Source organism: Psammomys obesus, unplaced genomic scaffold, assembly GCF_907164565.1.
Source record: "Psammomys obesus unplaced genomic scaffold, mPsaObe1.curated_primary_1811, whole genome shotgun sequence".
In the NCBI taxonomy this organism is placed as follows: domain Eukaryota; kingdom Metazoa; phylum Chordata; class Mammalia; order Rodentia; family Muridae; genus Psammomys; species Psammomys obesus.
In genome coordinates, this window is record NW_026590172.1 from 500713 (window position 1) to 519800 (window position 19088).

The 19088-nt window shown below is 50.4% G+C and overlaps 2 protein-coding genes across 4 annotated transcripts; one reads left to right on the forward strand and one right to left on the reverse strand.

Moving 5' to 3' along the window:
* Positions 1-9086, forward strand: Lrwd1 (leucine rich repeats and WD repeat domain containing 1). 2 transcript variants are annotated; one of them, XM_055606609.1, is made up of 15 exons: positions 1-182; positions 1402-1636; positions 2071-2187; positions 2877-3002; positions 3245-3349; positions 3875-3994; positions 4074-4188; positions 4648-4757; positions 5058-5265; positions 5749-5821; positions 5910-6050; positions 8201-8292; positions 8412-8567; positions 8651-8763; positions 8848-9086. In XM_055606609.1, exons 1-15 carry the CDS (start codon positions 85-87, stop codon positions 8986-8988), a joined length of 1950 nt encoding a protein of 649 aa, XP_055462584.1. In that variant the 5' UTR covers positions 1-84; the 3' UTR covers positions 8989-9086. The 2 variants fall into 2 exon arrangements, with proteins under 2 accessions (XP_055462584.1, XP_055462585.1); XM_055606610.1 differs by lacking the exon at positions 2877-3002.
* Positions 9087-9217: 131 nt separating this feature from the next.
* Positions 9218-15211, reverse strand: Polr2j (RNA polymerase II subunit J). Of its 2 annotated transcripts, XM_055606611.1 has the most exons (4): positions 15101-15211; positions 12289-12378; positions 9992-10166; positions 9218-9432 (listed from the first exon to the last, which is right to left on the reverse strand). In XM_055606611.1, the coding sequence occupies exons 1-4, from the start codon at positions 15151-15153 to the stop codon at positions 9397-9399; spliced, it is 354 nt and encodes a 117-aa protein (XP_055462586.1). In that variant the 5' UTR covers positions 15154-15211; the 3' UTR covers positions 9218-9396. The 2 variants fall into 2 exon arrangements, with proteins under 2 accessions (XP_055462586.1, XP_055462587.1); XM_055606612.1 differs by lacking the exon at positions 12289-12378.
* Between the last annotated feature and the right edge of the window lie 3877 nt (positions 15212-19088).

Consider the following 19088-nt stretch of genomic DNA (forward strand, 5'->3'; position numbering starts at 1 on the left):
CTCTCAGAGCGTTTGCTGTGTGCCACTCCTGGGATCCGCGGCATCCGGCCTTGGTGACCAGACTTCGTGGAGGCGCGGCTTCGGATGAGTGCGCGGCCACCCATGGCTCCTCTCACGCCGCAACTGCTTCTGCAACGTGGGCGACCCAAGACCAACAGGCTGGGGAAGATTCAGAGTCTGAAGTAAGAGCAGGCGGATTTGAAGTGCATCCGGGGCGTGGAGTTTTTTTCCCCCGCCCGGGTCCTTTGGTGGGCGGGGTGCAATGCTCAGACCCCCTCCCTACCCATCTCCTAAACGGGTTATTCTGTTATCTGGGAGTCGGGTCCCTATGGAGCTTCTATCTGGCGCCAAACGGAGATGCGGGAGATACTGGCAGCCCCAGCCCGGAGTCAGGTGGAGCTGGAGCGAGCGTCCTTAGCCCTACGGAGGGTCCAAAGACTGTTTGTTGAGCACTCACTGGAATATTGAGGAATCCTGGGTAACATGTAAGGAGCCTGCAGGAACGAGTAAAAACAAGAAGAAAATTGGAAGCCTTAGGTTCTAAAGTCGTTAAAGTATCTAGTGCTCGAAAACCCCACCCCCACCCCCTCGCGAAAGACTTAACGGCATGCGTTTAGAGCTAGCCTGGGCTACTTTCTTTTTCTTTTTGGTTTTTCGAGACAGGGTTTCTCAGTGTTACAGCCCTGATTGTCCTGGAACTGGCCTTGAAGACCAGGCTGACCTCAAGCTCACAGTAATCCACCTGCCTCTGCCTCCCAAGTCCTGGGATTAAAGGCTGTGTCACCATGCCCAGCAACCAAAGATTCTTTAAGGGAGGGGAAGTCGGGCCAGAGAAATGGTTTTACAGCTAATGATGTCTGTCACCAAGCCTGAGTTCAATCCCTTGGACCCAGATAATGGAAGGAGAAAACCAGCTTCCTATAAACCTGACCTCCTTACCCACATTTTAGACCCTGCCAATCCATATACACATACCACACACAGATACATAGACACTCTATAATGAATACAAATGTAGTTTAGAAAGTGGGGAGTCGGAACTGCTGGTGGAGCTTAGTTGGTACAATGCTTACAGGATATGCCCAAAGCCTGAGTCTCCATAGATTCATCCCTACCACTACCTGAACCACCTGAGTGGTGGCACATGCCTGTCATCCCAGCACTTGGAGGTAGAGGCAAGAGAGTAAGTTCAGAGTTTTCCTGGACTACGCAATTGTGGATTGAGCTCTTGAGTTTTGAGGCCAGCCTATTCTCCATAGTTTAGGATATCCAAGTTAAAACAAAAGAGGTCCGTGCTTGCACAAGAACTTTCTTGGTGAAATCCCATCTGGGCAGATGGGTGATGAGGGGGAAGGGTCTGCTCAGACCCTTGAACTCTGCTCATCTCTGCCCTCACCCCAGTCTGTCCGGGCTGGAGCTGCTCTCAAAGCATTTGGATCCCAATCTCCTGGGGCGCCTGAAGAGGCTGAAGGAACTTGACCTCTCAAACAACTTGCTGGAGACGCTGCCTGCCAACCTGGGCCTACCCCATCTGCGAGTCCTTCGCTGCACCAACAACCAGCTGGGGGATGTCACCGCCTTGCACCAGTTCGAAGAACTTGAGGAGCTCAATCTAGAAGGCAACCCCTTCCTGACGGTGAGAGGGAGGTTCCACCAGCCCAGATACTTAGGACCAGGACTGTATGGGCAGACTCAACCTTTGCTACTTCTTTTGGGTTTTGTTTTGTTTTGAGTCAGGGTCTCATGTAGTACAGGCTAGTTTCAGATCAATTACGGAGCCACGGATGGCTTTGATCTTCTGGTCCTCCTGTCTTTGACCTCCTGAGTTTTGGCCATGATCCACCAGGCCAGGTTTATGCAGTACTGTAGATCAAACTCAAGGCTTTGTGCATGTTAAGCAAGCAGTCTGCTAACTGAGCTACATACCCACTCTGGTTTTTTGTTGTTTTGCTTGTTGGAGACAGAGTCTTGCCTTGTAACCCAGACCAGTCTCCAACTCACTGTCGCAGACTGGCATCAAACTCGAAACATCCCTACCACACTCTGCCTGAATATCCCTCCATCCTTTAGGTCAGTGACAACCTGAAAATCTCCTATCTCCTGCCCAAACTACGTAAGGTCAATGGCAAGGACACGGCCTCCACCTGCTCACAGGTGGAGAACATAGATCGGGAGCTGACCAACAGGGTGAGCATGATGGAAAGTTGATGGGGGCGGGAGTGGGGTGGGGGTGGGGGTCCTTGGTCATATCAAGTGGGTATTGAGTATAGAAGTGAATTTTCAGAGGCATGTAACAGAGATCCTTGCCCAGACAGCCTCAAGTCTGGTGTGTTGAGTCTGCTTTTTTTTTCCTTCCTTTGTTTGGAGACCCAGTTTCCAAGGTGTATCCAGCGGGCACTGCTGGATACCAGGGAGGCTAGTACTCTGCAGTGAGCCTTTTTTGCTGTTTGTTTTTGTTTTTTTGAGACAGGGTGTCTCTGTCTAGGTTTGGCTGTCCTGGAACTTGCTCTGGCCTTGAACTCACAGAGATTTACCTGCCTCTGCCTCCCGAGCACTGGGACTAAAGGTATATGCCACCAGTGCCCAGCAGTGAGCCATCTTTGGAGACAAGGTCTTTCTCATTATAGCCCAGATGACTCTTCTACCCTTGCCTCTCAAGTGTTGGGATTACTACCATGCCCAGTTGAACCAGGCTGGTTTCAAGTCATATGACCTTAGTTTATGCTAGCAGCAGAATAAGAGGTTATGCTTCCAGAAGCTTCCAGAAGGTGGTATAGTCAATACACTTTGTGGGCAGGAGGATATAGGGCAGAGGTGTTGTATATGGCCAGGAGACCAGGCTGGGCTGGGCCTGGATCTGGTCCCTTTTATGCCAGGTCACAGCTCACTGGGAGAAGTTCCTAGCCACCTCCAGCCCTGAAGAGGGAGCTGCCTTCACAAAGTCTGCAGTCAGGGATGTGTGTTATGGCCCTGAGTCTCTCAGGGAGTTCACCCAGTGGCGGGTATGTCATGGGGGTTGGGCTAAGGGGTTGGTTCCCCTGGCACTTCGTTGTCCCGGAGACGTCCCTGGCTCTGAAGGATTGGGGACACTTTGGGCAGTGGGATGGCTCAGGGATGGTAGCCCTAGTGCCTGGGGAGTTCCTTTCCTACCTCGAGAGGCACAAGCTCCATGGGACCAGGTGTTTGGGGAGAGCCTAAGGTCACCAGAGACTGCTCAACCTGCTGATGGCTTGGCCTTGACCAGGTACGGATGATCGCTGAGGAACTGGTAGCCTCAGGTGGGGCCCAGGTGCAGGAGTCGGACATACCAAAGGAGCCTCCACGGGCTGCAGCTGCCTCCAAGCTCAGGGTGAGTGTGTTCCCATGTGGCCCTGCGCCATTTTGTACTAGAACACAGAGGGTCCTCTATAGGAACTCAGCTGATGTCCAAGTATGTTAGCCTTCCCTTGCTGTGAACAAAACACCTGAAGTAATCAACTAAAAAGGAAGAAAGGCTCGTTTTGGTTAAGATTTCAGTCCATAGCTGCTTGGCTTCAAGGCTATATGTATTGTGGCCTCATACGGGTTGGGCTGTGAATCTTGTGGTAGCCAAAAAGCAAAGTGCCATGTTCCAGTGTCCCCTTCAAAAGGGTGCCTATCCAGTGACCCAAGTCCCTTCATCTACATTGTACTCCTGAGTAGCCCCATAGGCTGCTGACCCAGCCTTTTAACCTTTGGAGAACATTTTAAATGTCCAGCCCTAACACAGAATAGGTTCCCCCTATGGCTCAGTTCTTGTTTTCCAGCCTTTGAGAGGATATAAGTTCAACCTGTAGCCAGGGGAGGAAACCCCTGGGGCATGGTCACAAGGTTAAAAGCCCCCTATCTTCTTCAGGCCAGAACGGCCTCAAAACGGCCAGATAACGTTCCATTCAGCCTCCCTTCCACCAAGCGAGTGCGTGCCTCCCTCCCAGCCCAGACAGAGAGCAGACCTAGGGACTCTGGTGGAGACCAGGTAAGCTCTCCAGGTGGCAGGGGGAGTGTGCCAGAGGAGGCAGGCCAAGGGGCACCCATGACCACCTGTGCCCCCACAGGCTGCCCTGCACCTGGAACCCCTGCACTTCCTGCAGTGTCATAGCAGAAACAACAGCCCTAAGGACCTGGAGACCCAGCTGTGGGCCTGTGCCTTTGAGCCGGCCAGGGAAGAGGGTGCGTGCTTGGCTAATGGGCAGGGGGAGGCTTGGGTCACACAGTGGTGCTCAGCAGGAGACAAGATTTAAGATACCTGGGAAATTCAGTGAGTTGATCTCAAGATAGGAAGGGATGGAGAGCTGGCTTACTGGATAAGAATGGTTGCTGCTCTTGTAGAGGCATCTCCTAAGGGTGGCCTTCAATTGCCAGTAATACCAGCTCTAGGGGACTTGATGCCTCCTCCATCCTCCATCCCCTGCACTTATGTGCACCCCCATGACACATGTATATAGCCACTAATTTTTTTCTAAGATAAAAAGGCCATGGATGTAGTATAGTGGTAGAGTGCTTGCCTGTCATGTGTGAGGCCATGTGCCTCAAAAAATAAAATAAAATTAAGTGGCATGGAGGCCAGGAAGGACAGTAAGCAGGAACTTTACAAAAAAATATTTTTATGTGGCTGATCCCATAAAACAGGGCACTCAGGGGCCACATCCCAGACGGTGGCCACATGTGGCGGAGAGACTGTTTGTGTGATAGACTGCCAGACAGGCCTCGTACTCCATAAATACAAGGTACCAGGCGAGGTGAGTGCCAGCGTTCCCAAGACTGCTGGGTTCTGGCGTAAGAGCCCCGAGGGTGGAGGTCCATGCTACGCTGTTTCCTGTGAAGTTAGTTATCTTGGTGGGGATGGAACCCAGCGTCTCAGGCCCAATAAGAGGGCTTTGCCTCTGAGTCCTCAGGCCCTGTTTAACAGTGTTCAGCCACCCACAGCCCTCCTGGGAGCTCTGCGTTGTTGTTGTGCCTCACTACCCGAGGCTAGCCCTCCAAGCAGGTTGTTGCTTGTTCCCTGCTCATGACTGTTTCCTTCCTCCCACCCTCCTCAGGAGTTCTTCTCGGTGGCCTGGACCGCCCTGATGGTGGCCACCCAGGCAGGCCACAAGAAGCGCTGGAACATGCTGGCAGCTGCAGGCCTTCGGGGAATGGTCCGGCTGCTCCACGTGCGTGCAGGCTTTTGCTGCAGTGTTATCCGGGCTCATAAGAAGGCCATCGCCACCCTCTGCTTCAGCCCCACCCATGAGACTCATCTCTTCAGTAAGACCCTCGCCTCTGGGCTTTCCCAGCATTATAGTCTTTCCTGCTGTGGTAGCCTTGGTTCTCTTTTTGGGGGTGGTAGGGCTCAGGATGCTGGGCCCAGATGGCATTGGTTGGAAGTGAGGTAGCTTCTTGTCCGACCAAGATTTCCATTTCAGGTTTATTTCTACCGTGCTATGGGGCCTTGAAGTTTCCTGGCAACTCAGGCTCCTCTGTTTCTCTGTCTGGGACCAGGGGAGCTAATACTGCCCCTTGGATATGGTGAGCCCAACGAAGGTGACAGATGTGCTACAGAGATGGCTATGAAGCTGTGCACACTGGGTTCAGGCAGGACTGGGAATTGTGGGCCCATGAGTTCTTGTCCTAGCCATGGTCTGCCTTTCCTGCCTCTGATGAGCTGGTTGAAGGACCCACAGTCTCAATCTGCAAGAGGGACCAGGATCTTCTCAGGGATACCTCTCTCTTTCTCCATCCCCTCCTCAGCTGCCTCCTACGACAAACGGATCATCCTCTGGGACATTGGGGTACCCAACCAGGAATATAAGTTCCAGGCGAGGTGAGGCTATGGACTGGCCTGGAGAGGGGCGGACTCCTGAGGGTGAGTTCCATGGGCCACAGCTCATGGTTTTCACACATGTTGGCAGCCAGCTCCTCATGCTCAACTGCACTTCTGTGCCCTTGCGCCTCTGCCCTGTCCCCTCCTGCCCGGATGACTTCCTGCTGGCTGGCTGTGAGGGAGGCTGCTGCTGCTGGAATGTGCGGCTAGACCAGCCCCAGAAACAGAGGTGAGGATGCTGTGGATGCCTGGAAAGCTGGGCTCCACAGCTGGGTGCACATGGGCCCTGGGCACACCACAGTGCTGATTGATGGGCTGGGCTGCCCCAGAAGCCGTGTTCATGGTCTGTTCTCTTTAAACACCACACTACAATTATCCACCCGAGCCCTGGGCCTGTCACTCACATCCGCCCTAGCATGATGTCCACAGTTGTGGGAAAGACCAGTGATTTCTATCCCAGGGCTCAATGCAGGTAGTGTAGATAGGATGTGCACCTTTGGTGATGCACCTTTGTGGCTCATCTGTCTGTGTGAAAAACCCTGAGACCTTCAGCTTGGGGCTCCTGTCCTCGGGTGGGGGAATATGACATTAAACATGAGGGCTGGGGCTATAGCTCAGTCTAGCTGACTGAGCACACACGACACTCTAAGCACCACATAAACTAGGTGCAATGGCGCATGCCTGTTCCCTCAGCTCTTGAAAGGTTTAGAACACCAGGAGTTCATATTTATACCTTTAGTAAACACAAGGCACAGAGGTGTAAACTAAGGTAAAAACCTGCTAGCTTGGTGAGGTATATAAAGTAAACGTTCACAAGCCTGATTCTACAGCTAAAATGCTAGCTCTAAAGAAATCTCTGTCCTTTACCCAGTCTTAACCTTACTCTTGAGTCTTACCTTACTCCAAACCTATGAGGGCTCCATAAATCACTTTCTTGGAATACTGGGTTTTGCTTCTCTGTGCAAGCCCAGAAAGAAAATCCCTCTCTCTTATCTGGAGCTCCTCCACGGGGGCTCTTCCAAGCCAGAAAAGAGCTTGAAAATGTCCAATTGCTATCAAAGAATCCTCTAGCTTTTCCCTTACACCCTGGGCAGGCCGAACCATTGTCACTGTCACTGGTGCTGGGTTGCAAGCCAAGTCAATAGGGACAGCACCATTTCACCTTTAAGGTGGGGCAGCTCAGGGCCACCTGGCTGAGTTTGTCTTGGGTCATAAAGCAAAGACCTTAAGATTTCTCCCAAGCAATTTACCTTAAAATAGGAACTTTCCATTCTTTAGCATTGTCATCTATGGAGGGATTCAGAGACACACCCAAACTGCATCTGGCATCCATTTATAAATTTTGCTAATGAGTAGGTTTTCTCTGTACAATAATCAGACCCCCTGCAACAGGCCAGCAGTGGTGACAGGGGACTTGTGCAGAGAGCCTGGAGCTGTCAGAGAGGACAGCAGTGTGAGGGCGCCACTGGGGAACGCTAAGGAATCACTTTTGCTCAGCAGGTGGAAATGTCTCTGAGCAGTGAGGCTCATAGGCAGTGGTATCAGCAGAATTTGGTTTGTGCTGCCTGTCACAGAAGCCTATGAGCAGAGGTGGGATTTGAATATTAAAACTGTCCTTTATTGAGAGGGCCAGGAGGGAAAGCCTGAGGGGAATCTGCTTGCCCCCTGCTCCAGCTGTGGGGAAGTTTTCCCAATGCAAGGGTTACAGCTCTGCTCTGAAAGGTATCCTGGCAGACAGGAACACCACAAAGTCAAACCACACAGAAAACTTCACATAAGAGATTTATGGGGGGGGGGGGGGGACCCAGGAGGGTTGCCTCTGCTCATGCCAGAGGCAGCAGAGAACTGAGCAGATGGTGGAGTTCTATAGGTTCTTGGGGGTGGAGCTTCCCAGGATGGCAAGGGATGTGGTCTGTTCTTTGGGGCAAGCTCAGGGATTGCTGGGATTTTCTTTTCCTTGTAGGTCAGGACATGACCACTTACTGCCTTGAGGAGCCAGAAGGCATCTGTTAGAAAGCAGCTGTTAATTAATGGCTGTCAGGGAAGTCTAGGGGGTTGGAGTGGCAGACACTTTCTTGTGCCTTAAGGATTTATAAAGTCAGTACAGGGAAAGCTTGCATTGGTCTGAATAGCCAACACCAGTGAATCCCTCCCTTTCTACAGCTGTTCTGTCCTTGGTCCTGGGAGGGAGGGGTACTGAAAGCACCTTCTAGCTGTCAATTCTAGACGACCAGCCCTTCCTGACCCAGTGCTCCCATCCTGTGACTCCACCTATACACCCAGTAGATGCCCCCCTCCCCCCTTAGGACAAAGCTCTCTGGGCTGGAAACCCAGCCCTAAGCAGAACCACCACATGGGTAAGGCTAGGGTCTTCTGCAGGACATGCGAGGTGGACTTCGTCTTCTCTGAGGATTCCAAGGTGTCGGGACAGAGAGTGGATGGGCTGGCATTTGTGAATGAAGATGTGGTGGGTGAGTTAGTCCAGCTGGGACACCCTGGGCTTGGGCCTAGCTCTAAGGGTACTGAGGCCCCTGTTGGGGAACAGGGAAGTTGTGGTGACAGCAGGCCTGGGCCCTTATCTCCTCTGCAGCTTCCAAAGGGAGTGGACAGGGCATCATCTATCTGTGGAGCTGGAGCCAGACATGGGCAGGGCGGGGCAGCCAGTCTGTGCTGCCTGTGGTCATCCTGGCCCGGCTGCAGTGGTCAACTACCAATTTGGCATACTTCTCACTCAGCACCTGTCCCGGTGAGCCTGCCCATTCCACCCCACCCGCTTCCCACCCACCCCCTCTCCCCATCTCCATCTTAGGCTCCCATTTGTCCTGGTAGACAAAAACCTGGTGATGTGTGGGGATGAGGAAGGCAGTGTGTGGATCTATGACGTTGAACACCTACTGAAGCAGCCATCTCCACTGGCAACAACTCCGCAGGCCCCAACACAGGTACTGTTGCCACGTGGGCATCCTACAGATCCTGCCTGGCATCTCTGGGTTGCAGGAGCCTAGCGCCTTCTTTTCCCTTCTCAGATCCTGAAGTGGCCTCAGCCAATAGCATTGGGCCAACCAGTGACCAAGACCATGGTAAACACAGTAGTGGCCAATTCAGCCTTTACCTACCTCACTGCTCTGACGGATTCCAACATCGTGTCCATCTGGAAGTGCTGCTAGCTTGCACAGGGCAGCGTACCAGGACATGGCTTATTGGGGCTAGTGGTAGAGGTATTTGTACCAGTGAGTATTTTTATTAAATTCCATTGTGGACTAGAGGCCAGTGGAAAATGAGTATAGTCACGCAATCCCCACAGGGGTTCCTACCTTGATAACTCAGGCAGCCCCAGGCTCTGCCCAGCCTGTGGTTTGGGTTTCTGTGACAGGTCATCAAGTCTGATAGCCTACATGTTGCACACAGGCTCCTGCTATACTTTATTAGGAAAGTAACGGTCTATGTACAGAATGGGGCTGTGTCCAGTGTGCAGCTACAGAGAGCTTAAACTAGCTGTCCTCGTCGAAGGTACTAAGAAGGGCCCTGAGGACGTATGCACCAGCCTTACAGCCATTAAGCAGTGCTTCACTTTGCTACTCAATCCCTTCTTGCTTGTCCTTGATGGCCACCTGAAGAGGAAGGACAAAGGCAGTGAGGACAATGGAATGACCCAGCATCTCCAGCTTGTAAGGCACCAAGAACCTGGTGCTTAGTCCCCCCAAATGCAGCACTTCCGAGAGTACAGACAGTAGAAGGCAGGCCAATTAGCAGAGGTGTCAGAGTGCCTCAGCCGGCTCCACCCATCCTGCTCTGTGGCACCTGCTTGCTGAGGGTTGGGGATGGAGCCAAGTGGGATACCCAGCAGGGTGATATCTCACACTGAGGGTTCCTGGCCAAGAACTGTGACTCCTACCCTGGGATGGACTGCTACTAGACAAAAGCCCTGAATCTCAGGGGCCTTATGAACCAGAGTAGCCAGTGGCAAAGGGAGAGATTTTTGGTGTTTTGTTGTTGTTTCAGGGTGTTTGTTTTCTGTTTTTGGTGCTGGGGATGGTACTCAAAGCCTTGATTGAGTTGGGCAAACATTGAACCACTAAGCTATGCCCCAACCCTCACTAGGGATTCTAAGTGTGTTGGGGCAGCTCTACTACTGAATCATGTAGCACACAGCCCACCCCAGTTCCTCACCCGGAATCGTTCCTCCAGAAGGGAGAGCTCACTGATGAGGTCTGTGATGGCATTGGTGAAGGCCTCCTGAGGGCTGTAGTCTGGGGTGGTCTGTACACGGATGATGATCTTGTGCTCCAAGGGGTGAGGGACTTTGTAGCCGGCAAACAGCACCTGTGGGTCCTTCAAGAGCTGGCTGAGAAATGGAGGGTTCACTGTGAGGTCGGTCAGACCTGGCAGGCTTACTAACCAAAGTATCCCCTCACCCTGAATAAAGCAGGCCTTCACCTCAGCTCCTCAGGAGGACTGTAAGGTCAAGGGCAACCTCGGCAAGTGAGGCTATCCTAGGAAGTCAAGAGGGCTAGGGATGTAGCTCAGTGGTAGAATAGTTGCCTAGCATGCATGAGGCCTGAGGTTCCCTCCCAACACTAGGGGGACAGGGAAACCAAGTTAAAGGGACTCAAAACCATACAGAGACCCTGTTATGATGGCACCCTTTATCACAGAAGTTGAGAACCTCTTAAGTGGCTGCAGGCTATACCTAAGCCAGAACATTCAAGGCCCCATCTCTAGGTACAGGAGGCAGGTACAGTGAGAAGAGGAGGGCCAGGCTCTCTCAGTCCCCAGGTGGCTGGCTGTATATTCAGCCCTTTTCCACAGCTGAGAGAGGTCGAGAGCCTAAGGTCATGTGCTCTTACTGGCCCCTACCACATACCTGAAGAGCTATAGATGGGAGCTGGGATACTGACTGCTTTTCAAGAGGCCCTGGCTTTAATTCCCAGTACCCACATAATGGGCAGCTCACATCTAACTCTAGTCCCAGGGGATCCAACACTCCCTTAAGGCATCTAAGGACGCCACATGGTACACAGATGTCCATGCCATATACGCACGAGCTGCAGGTTAGGCTGGAGAAATAGCACAATGGTGGAGCACCTATTGCTCCTGTAGAGTCAGGGGGCTCACGCCTGGCTTTAACTCCAGCCCTGGGGATTCAACAACCTCTCCTGGCTTGCTCAGATACACACTCATACAATATATACTTCTTTTCTTTTTTTTTTTAAGCTGCAGGTTGGACTGGAGAAGTGGCTTAGCAGTTAAGAGCACCCACACTGCAGCTAACAACCTGTTCTGGGAGATCTAGTGCCTTCTGACCTTCCTGGTAACAGGCACACATGGTAGACATACAGAGGCCAAACTCTGATAAAAGATTTCATAAAGGTCATGTACTGTAGCCAGGTGTGGTGGCGTGTGCCTTTAATATCAGCACTTGGGAGGCAGAGGCAGTCGCCTTACTGTGAGTTTGAGGCTAGGCTGGTCTACAAAGTGAGTCCAGGACAGCCAAGGCTCTACAAAGAAGCTCTGTCTTGAACCCCCCCCCCCCAAAAAAATCATATGCTGCTCTTACAGAGGACCAAAGTTCAATTTCTAGCACCCAGGTCATATGGGAGACATCTTTAACTACAACTCCAGGGAATTCAATATCTCAGAGAACACCAGTACTCACACCCAGGGACAGAAATACAAGTAATTTTTTAAAATTTGGAGGGTAGTTGGGTAGTGGCGGCAAACACCTTTAATTCCGGCACTCAGGAGGCAGAGGCAGGTGGATCTCTGAGTTCAAGGCCAGTGCCAGGGTACACAGAGAAACCCTGATTCAGAAAAAAGTTGGAGGCTAAAGAAAAGTTCTAGGCATCACAGGTTTCCATCAAATGTAGGGGGTTGGGGTCAGGTGAGGGGGGATAGTCCTGCTGGTTTTTGGTTTTGTTTGTTTGAGACAGGGTCTCTAGCTCTTGGCTATCCTGGAGCTCACTATGTAGACCAGACTGGCTTTGAACTCACAAGAGCCTCTGCCTCTCAAGTACAGGAATCATGGGTGTGTTCCATAATACCCAGCACCTGCTGCCCTCTTGATGCCTGTTAAAATGAAATCCCGCTTTGCTGGAGCTCCCTGACTGGCTCTTGGCCAAGAGGCAATTGCTGGGGCTTTCTGCACAGCTTAGACTGCATAAACCAGCCAGCACACATACCTGGAATCTCAGCACTTGGAAGGTAGAGGTGAGAAGGATCAGGAGTCTCTGATCAGGGCATCCTCTGTTACATAGGGAACCTGAGGCCAGCCAACCTTACTTAAGACCAGGCATCCAAAAGTCAGCATAGAAACAAGCCTTGTGTGACCAGACCAGTAAGTGCCAGGTTGGGGGAAAGAACCTGAACTGAGAGTAGGCTGAGGAGAGACAGGAAGATGCTGTCATAGGACGCATGCTCAGCCTACAGAGCCCAGTGATACCCCAGAGGGCCTCTGGCCTGGGACTTACGATTTAATGATGTTCCCTAGAGTGTGGTCTTCTTTGTTGATGGTGAACAGGCAAGCATTGGGCACCTTAGTGTCCTTGTTAATGGTGATTCTAGAAAGAGAAGGAGGCAACAACTGAGGGTGACTGCTCTCCCAAGCCCACATCCAGCCATGTACCCTAAGGGTCAGAATACCCCCTCTGTGGTCAAATATCATTGACCTGGGCTGTTTGTACTACCTTGTAAAGTAAGGCACGCAGCCCTTTTGACATATGCACTGAACAGTAGCTTTAAACTAGTGTGACTAAATTCTTACCTACAAGAACCAACTGGACATGGTGGCGCACACCTTTTTCCCAACTCCTGGGAGGCAGAGGCAAGTGGATCTCTGAATTTGAGGCCAGCTGGGTTTACAGAGTGAGTTCCAGGACAGCCAGCTACATAGAGAAACCCTGACTTGAGAAAACAAAACAAAAACCAAGAGCCAGGAGGCACTTAGTCCCTAATGCCCCCAACAATCAAGGCAAGTCCAACTCCATCTTTCTGTAAGCTCTGCTATCCCCGGCTGTATTGAACATAGGGTTTCAAGCATGCTAAGCAAAGCCCTCTACCACTGAGCTACAGGTCCAGCCTTTGGAAATAGTTTTCAGTCTGCTCACCCGTATAGGACCCTTTTGAGAAGTCTGGTATAGTTCAATGGTTGACTACTGAATTCACATGTATAAGGCTCCAGGCTTCATCTCTATCACTACCCCCGTTCAAACAAGTTAGGCCTGTCTGGTAGCACAGACTGGTAATCCCAGCAACATGGGAGGCTGAGGCAGGAGAGCAGAGAAAAACCTCAGCTGTCACCCTTACCTTTCTCTTTGCTTAAGGTAGGGTCTCATTTGCCATTGGATACACCATGCTAGCTGACCCTCTTATCTTCACGTCCCTGGAGGAACACTGGAAGCAGACACCCAGCAGTTTTGACACAGGTTCTGGGGATCTACACCAAAGTCCTCAACAAATGTCTTGCCCACTGAGCCATCTCCCAGCCTACCAAAAATTGTAAAAAAGTGAGGGAAAAAAAGAGCTGGAGTATAGCTTGGTGATAAAGCACTAGTTAGCATGGGGCAAAGCCTAGGGTCAATCCTCAGCACCATAAAGAAAAAAGCCAAACAAGAAACCACTTCTACCCCATGGGGCATCTTTATATGAGGGAACACCTACTAAACGATTTTTTGTTTTTGTTTTTTGAGACGATTTCTCTGTGTAACCCTGGCTGTCCTGGAACTAGCTCTGCAGACCAGGCTGGCCTCCAACTTGGAGATCTACCTGCTTCTGCCTCTCGAGTTCTGGGACTAAAGGTGGAGTAAAATCCACCGTCTGGCTAAGGATGCTCCTTTTTACCAAAGCAGAACTTCTCAGTACACAAGTATTTACTTTGTTCATGCCTGTGTGGTGAGAGAGATCAGAGGACAACTTGTAAATTGTCAGTTCTCTTCCTTCTACCATACTGATCCTGGATATTGAACTTAGGTCATCAGGCTTTTCTGTGGATGCCTGTACTTGAGCCATCTTGCCAGCCTGGTACCTGGACATTTTAGACCCAATTTCCCTTTTCTGACCAAGGGTCGTTAACAGCATCCCTTGCCTCTACCCACCAGATGCCACAGAAGCCCCATTAGGACATATATTTTCAGACACGGCCAAATGCTCTTGCCAGTGGGGCAACAACAGGCATCTGAGAACATACTCTCAAGGGAAGCTGAAGGAGCTATCAAAGGTCAAACACAAAACTCTGCATAGAAGTCTCATGGGAATGAGAAGTGTCAGTTATGGGTCTGCAGTGTATACTGTGCACTGAACAAACTCGAAAAATCTCCTTGAAGAACTTCATTATTGACTGTGACCGATTGATAGATGAAATGAGCCTTGTGCATGCTAGGTAAGCAATCTACCACAGAGATCTACCCCCCCCTCTCTCTCTATATATATTTTTTTGAGATAGGATCTCACATTAGCCCAAGCTGATTTCCAAGAAGGGGGGAACACAGGAAAGGGTTAGGGTTAGGGTTTCTTAGCAGCCCTTTGAGACGTAACTTGTCTGTCACCAAAAGAGTGCATCTGGCTACCATTAAGACAATTACATGCAGGCAGAGCCAGCGGCTCCCGCCTCTAATCTCAGCACAAAGACAAGTGGATTTCTGAGTTTGAGGCCAGCCTGTTCTACAAAGTGAGTTCCAAGACAGCCAGGGTTCCTACATAGAGAAACCCTGCCTCCAAAAACCAAAACAAAGACAATTAGATGCTTACTCTCTCTTGGAGAAGTCTGTACGTTTTATTTTACCATACGCTCTGAATGCACATACACCCAACCTGAGTGTGTCTCACTTTTTTTAGCGCCTCTTTCTCTGAACCCTCATGCTTAAGCCCATATTAAAATAGTTTTAATAAACACCAGTAATCGTGCTTCACTAAACTGGTTAGTCCTGAAGTTATTTTTTAGGGTGGAAGCCACGACCCCAGGTGTGGCCTCAGTCCCTAAAAATCTATGGGAAATCCTCAGTCTGCTGAAGAGTGTGCTAGCTGTGTCTTTTTCACAGCTGCCATCATGAGCCTCCTGCCCCAATAGCCAAGTGACTCGGTGTCCTCGAGCCTCAGTTTTCCCACTGCAAAACGCATGCACTCGCCAGCGCCTGAAGTCAGGGAAGCACGCACGGAGCAGAATAGAATGTTCCAGGCAAAGCCCGCTTCGGTTCCCTCTAGGCAGGAGCAGCACGGCGCTCCGCCGAAGCTGACGGCCAGCGGGCTCCTATACTACCGTCCCCGCCTCAGCCGGCCTCCACTTACTTCTTCTCACCCTCGAAGAGCAAGAACGACTCGAAGGCCGGAGGGGCGTTCATCCTAGCGCCGCGCTCTCCGCCTCAGACTCCAGCCGCAAGCACCACAGCGCCCCGAAGCGCGATCACTTCCGGGTTACTCAGATGCAGCCAATCAGACTAAGCACCTGGGCCCGCGCCCTCTGGCGGGCCGGATGATCCACTTTACGCAGGCGCAGCAAGGCCGAGCGAGAACGCAAGCTATGCGCATGCGTCAGTCTAGAATCCTGGTCTGCTTTCACCAGGTGGGGAAGGAGCTTGTGGTGCCGGTTGACCCTCTCTTGGGCATACAGGTAACTAAACACGCCATGTCACCTTTCCATTTTTCAGTGGTTTCTGTGGCAATCAGTCTTTTTTATTTTTTCTATTTTTAAAGATTTCTATATACAGCCGGTGCGGTGTCGCACGCCTTTGATTCCAGCACTCTGAGGCAGAGGCAGGTGGATCGCTGTGAATTCGAGCCCAGCCTGGTGTACAAAGCCAGTACAGGACAGCTAAGGTTATACAGAGAAACCCTGTCTCCGAAAACACAAACAAACAAAAAAGATTTCTATTTGCATGTCTCTGTGGGCAGGCGTATGTAGGTGCCTTTGGAGACCAAAAAAGGGTTGGGTCCTTTGGCGCTGGAGTTACAGGTAGTTGTGAGCCACCCAAAGTGGGTGCAGAGAACTGAACTCCAGTCCCCTGCAGGACGAATAAGGTTCTTAACTGCTGAGCCATTCCTCCAGCCTCCATGATGGTTCATCTTGACAACCTGTTGAACTTTAGAATCATCATGGAAACAAACCTCTATGTGGGGCCAGCAAGACAGCCCAGTGGGCAAGGGCAGTGTCACCAAGCCTGACTACTTAAATTCAGTCCCCGGGACTCGTGTGGTACAAGTTGAGAACCTCCTTCTATGCACTGTGGCATGTACTTGCACGTGTGTACGTACACTATATAATAATAATAACAACATAATAAAGCCGTTGGGTGTCTTTGAGATTATGGACAGACGTGACTGTGGAAGGGAGACTTAACCATCCTAGCTGCTAAGGTCTGAGACTGAATAAAAGATGAAAGTAAATCATCTTATTGTTTCCTGGCTACAGGTGCCTGGCACTCCTGTTGCTATGACGTCTGCACTGCTATGAACTGTACCTTCTTTAAGATGCTTCTGTCTGTTTGCATTTTTTTTTGTTGTTTTTTTTTTTTAGGTGGTTTTGTTTTGTGTTTGTTTGTTTGTTTAAGGCAGGGTTTTTCTGTGAAGCCCTGGCTGTCCTGGAACTTGCTCTGTAGACCAGGCTGGCCTCAAATTCACAGATCTGCCTGCCTCTGCCTCCAGAGTGCTGGGATTAAAGGCATGTGCCACCAGCGCCAGGACTTCTGTCCAGTTTTTAGACACAACAGGAACAATAGCTAGTACAGACTCAATCTCCCAGGAATTGGAAACACAGGCATGAGCCACCCTATTCGTTGGTAGGTGAGCTACCCGCATCACCGTATAGCATGGATAACGCAAGTGTCCCAGGAAAGAAGTGAAGACAGTGATGTCAGGTCCCAGAGGGCTCTGGAGCCCTTCACATCCTGGGTCACACTCACCCTCGCCTCTGCATATCGGCTTGTCGCTCTGGAGTTTCTCAGATACTCCATCCAGTCATATCTAGGCCACCTCATCCACCTTCAAGGCTGAAGGTGCAAAGATAATGCAGGCCTCTAGCTCAGCTCTTATGTCTCCTTTCTTTTTTCTTTTTCTTTCTTTCTTTCTTTTCTTTTTCTTTTTTTTTTTTTTTTTTTTTGAAACAGGGTTTCTCTGTATAGCCTTGTGTGTCCTGGACTCACTTTGTAGACCAGGCTGGCCTTGAACTCACTGAGATCTGCCTGCCTCTACCTCCTGAGTACTGGGATTATAGGTGTGCACCACTACCGCCCACTTTATGTCTCCTTTCAAACTGGAAGAAGGGGAGGAAGAACAAACAAAAGATACTGCCTGCATCCCAAGGTTCTCCAGTCATGGCCCCAAGCTTGCAGTCACCTTAGATTCTAGGAACAGCAGAGCCTTGACAGATTACTCCAGGAGGACATCAGTAGGATTAATAATCATCTCACAGAAAAGAGTTTGACTCTTCAAGCAATAAGGATTTCTTCAGGCCAACCCGGGAACCAGAGCTGTGATGATGAGAAACCATACCTCACCTTGACCAGTACCACTTAATTATGCATACCCCCTCAGTCCCTGTCTCAGTGCTTTCCCTATCTAACCAAAAGCTCATGTAGTGCCCACAGATAGACTTGGGAGTGTTACCAGAATTCCTTCCCCAATTGGACTTCACATCTACTCCTCTTCATGAGGTTCCCTTGATAAGCCAAAGAATAGTTCCACCACGGTTACCCCTTGGGGAACCAATGAGGTTCTCAGACATACAGAGCATAGTGAGGGATTGCTGACAGTATGCAGGACCCCAAAGAAGTCTTCACCTAGCATGTGTGATGGCTTTCCCAAGGTCACATAGATAGAACCTCTCCTGTTAGCCTTCCATAGCCTATGTACTCAAGCACTTTCCTGAGACCCCCAAGAGCAAGTGCAATTAGAGCAGATGACCCTCCTTATCCATTCCTATGAGGGAAAATTAGCAGACATATGTAGTGGGATACATGTGTAATTTAATATATTAATATAGAATATATGTAAATAATATATTATTTAATTTTATTCTCTGTGCATTGGTATATAGGTGTCAGAATCATGGAACTGGAGTTATAGATAGTTGTTAGCTGCCATATGGGTGCTGGGAATTGAACCAGGGTCCTCTGGAAGAACAGACAGTGCTCTTGACCACCACTGAGCCATCTCTTCAGCCCCCAGTGGTAGACTTGCAGGCAGCCACAACTGATCTAATAATGATGGCTGCTTTGCTTGGTGGATGAATTTTCTAACTGGAAGTCACTGGACGCTCCCCCCCCCCCTTTCTGTTGTTTTTTTGAAACAAGGCTTCTCTGTGTAGCCTTGTCTGTCCCAGACTCACCTTGTAGACCAGGCTGGCCTCTAAATCACAATCTGCCGCTGCCTTTCTGAGTGCTGGGATTAAAGGCATGCACCACCACCTTGGGCTGCTGGGAAAATAGTTGAACAGGCCTAGTCAAGAGTTAATTAGTTTGCCAGGACTGTATGAGGTGGCCCACGCCTGTAATCCCAGCACTCTGGGAGACAGATGCAGGCAGCTCTCTGTGAGTTTGAGGCCAGCCTGGTCTACAGGACCAGGACAGCCAAGGCTACACAGAGAAACTCTGTCTTGAAAAAAACAATAATTCCAACAGTGCTAGGGTGCTGTGGCTTAGCACTAGACCTCCTTCTGAGAACCTTCCGCTGAGGGGTTGGGGTGTGGCTCACATTAAGCATCTTCCCCCCCAATTTGCACAACTCGGGTTCAGACTCAGGAACCCAGGCCCTCCCACAGGCTAGACAACCACACTCATTTGGCTGGTTTTTGTTTTTATTGAGACAGTCTCAAACTGTAGCTCATAAGTGGTTTCAAATTTGAAATGCTTCTGTCTCGGCTTCCTGAATGCTGGGAATACAGGTATGTGTTATTGTGCCCAGCTTCTGACTAAATTGCTTATGGCCCTGGGCATGGAACCCAGAGCCTTATGTGCCAGGCAGATGCCCTACCACTGAACTGTATTTACTGACTGAGAGTAGTTTTGAACACACCATGTGAATTTGCACATGGTGGCTCAGGCCTGTACAGCCAGTACTTTGGGGATGGAGTCAGTAGGATCAGTTCAAGATCATCCTCAGCTACACAGTTGAGTTTGAGGACATCCTGGACTATATGAGACACTGTCTCAAAAATAAAGGGACGAGAGAAGTGAGTGGTGGAGTGCTTGCTGAGCACACGTGGAACCCTGAGTTTAGCTCTCAGCACTGCATAAACTCTGCATGGCTCACACCAGTAACCTCAGTACATGGGAGGTGGAGG

Coding starts and splice junctions, on each gene's coding strand:
- Lrwd1 (XM_055606609.1), top strand. CDS start 85: ATGAGTGCGCGGCCACCCATGGCTCCTCTCACGCCGCAACTGCTTCTG. Junction 4,189..4,647: donor TGAGCCGGCCAGGGAAGAGG/GTGCGTGCTTGG, acceptor CCCATAAAACAG/GGCACTCAGGGGCCACATCC. Junction 5,822..5,909: donor GAATATAAGTTCCAGGCGAG/GTGAGGCTATGG, acceptor ACATGTTGGCAG/CCAGCTCCTCATGCTCAACT.
- Polr2j (XM_055606611.1), bottom strand. CDS start 15,153: ATGAACGCCCCTCCGGCCTTCGAGTCGTTCTTGCTCTTCGAGGGTGAG. Junction 12,379..15,100: donor CTCTTCGAGGGTGAGAAGAA/GTAAGTGGAGGC, acceptor TTCTCTTTCTAG/AATCACCATTAACAAGGACA. Junction 9,433..9,991: donor TTCTGGAGGAACGATTCCGG/GTGAGGAACTGG, acceptor CTTCCTCTTCAG/GTGGCCATCAAGGACAAGCA.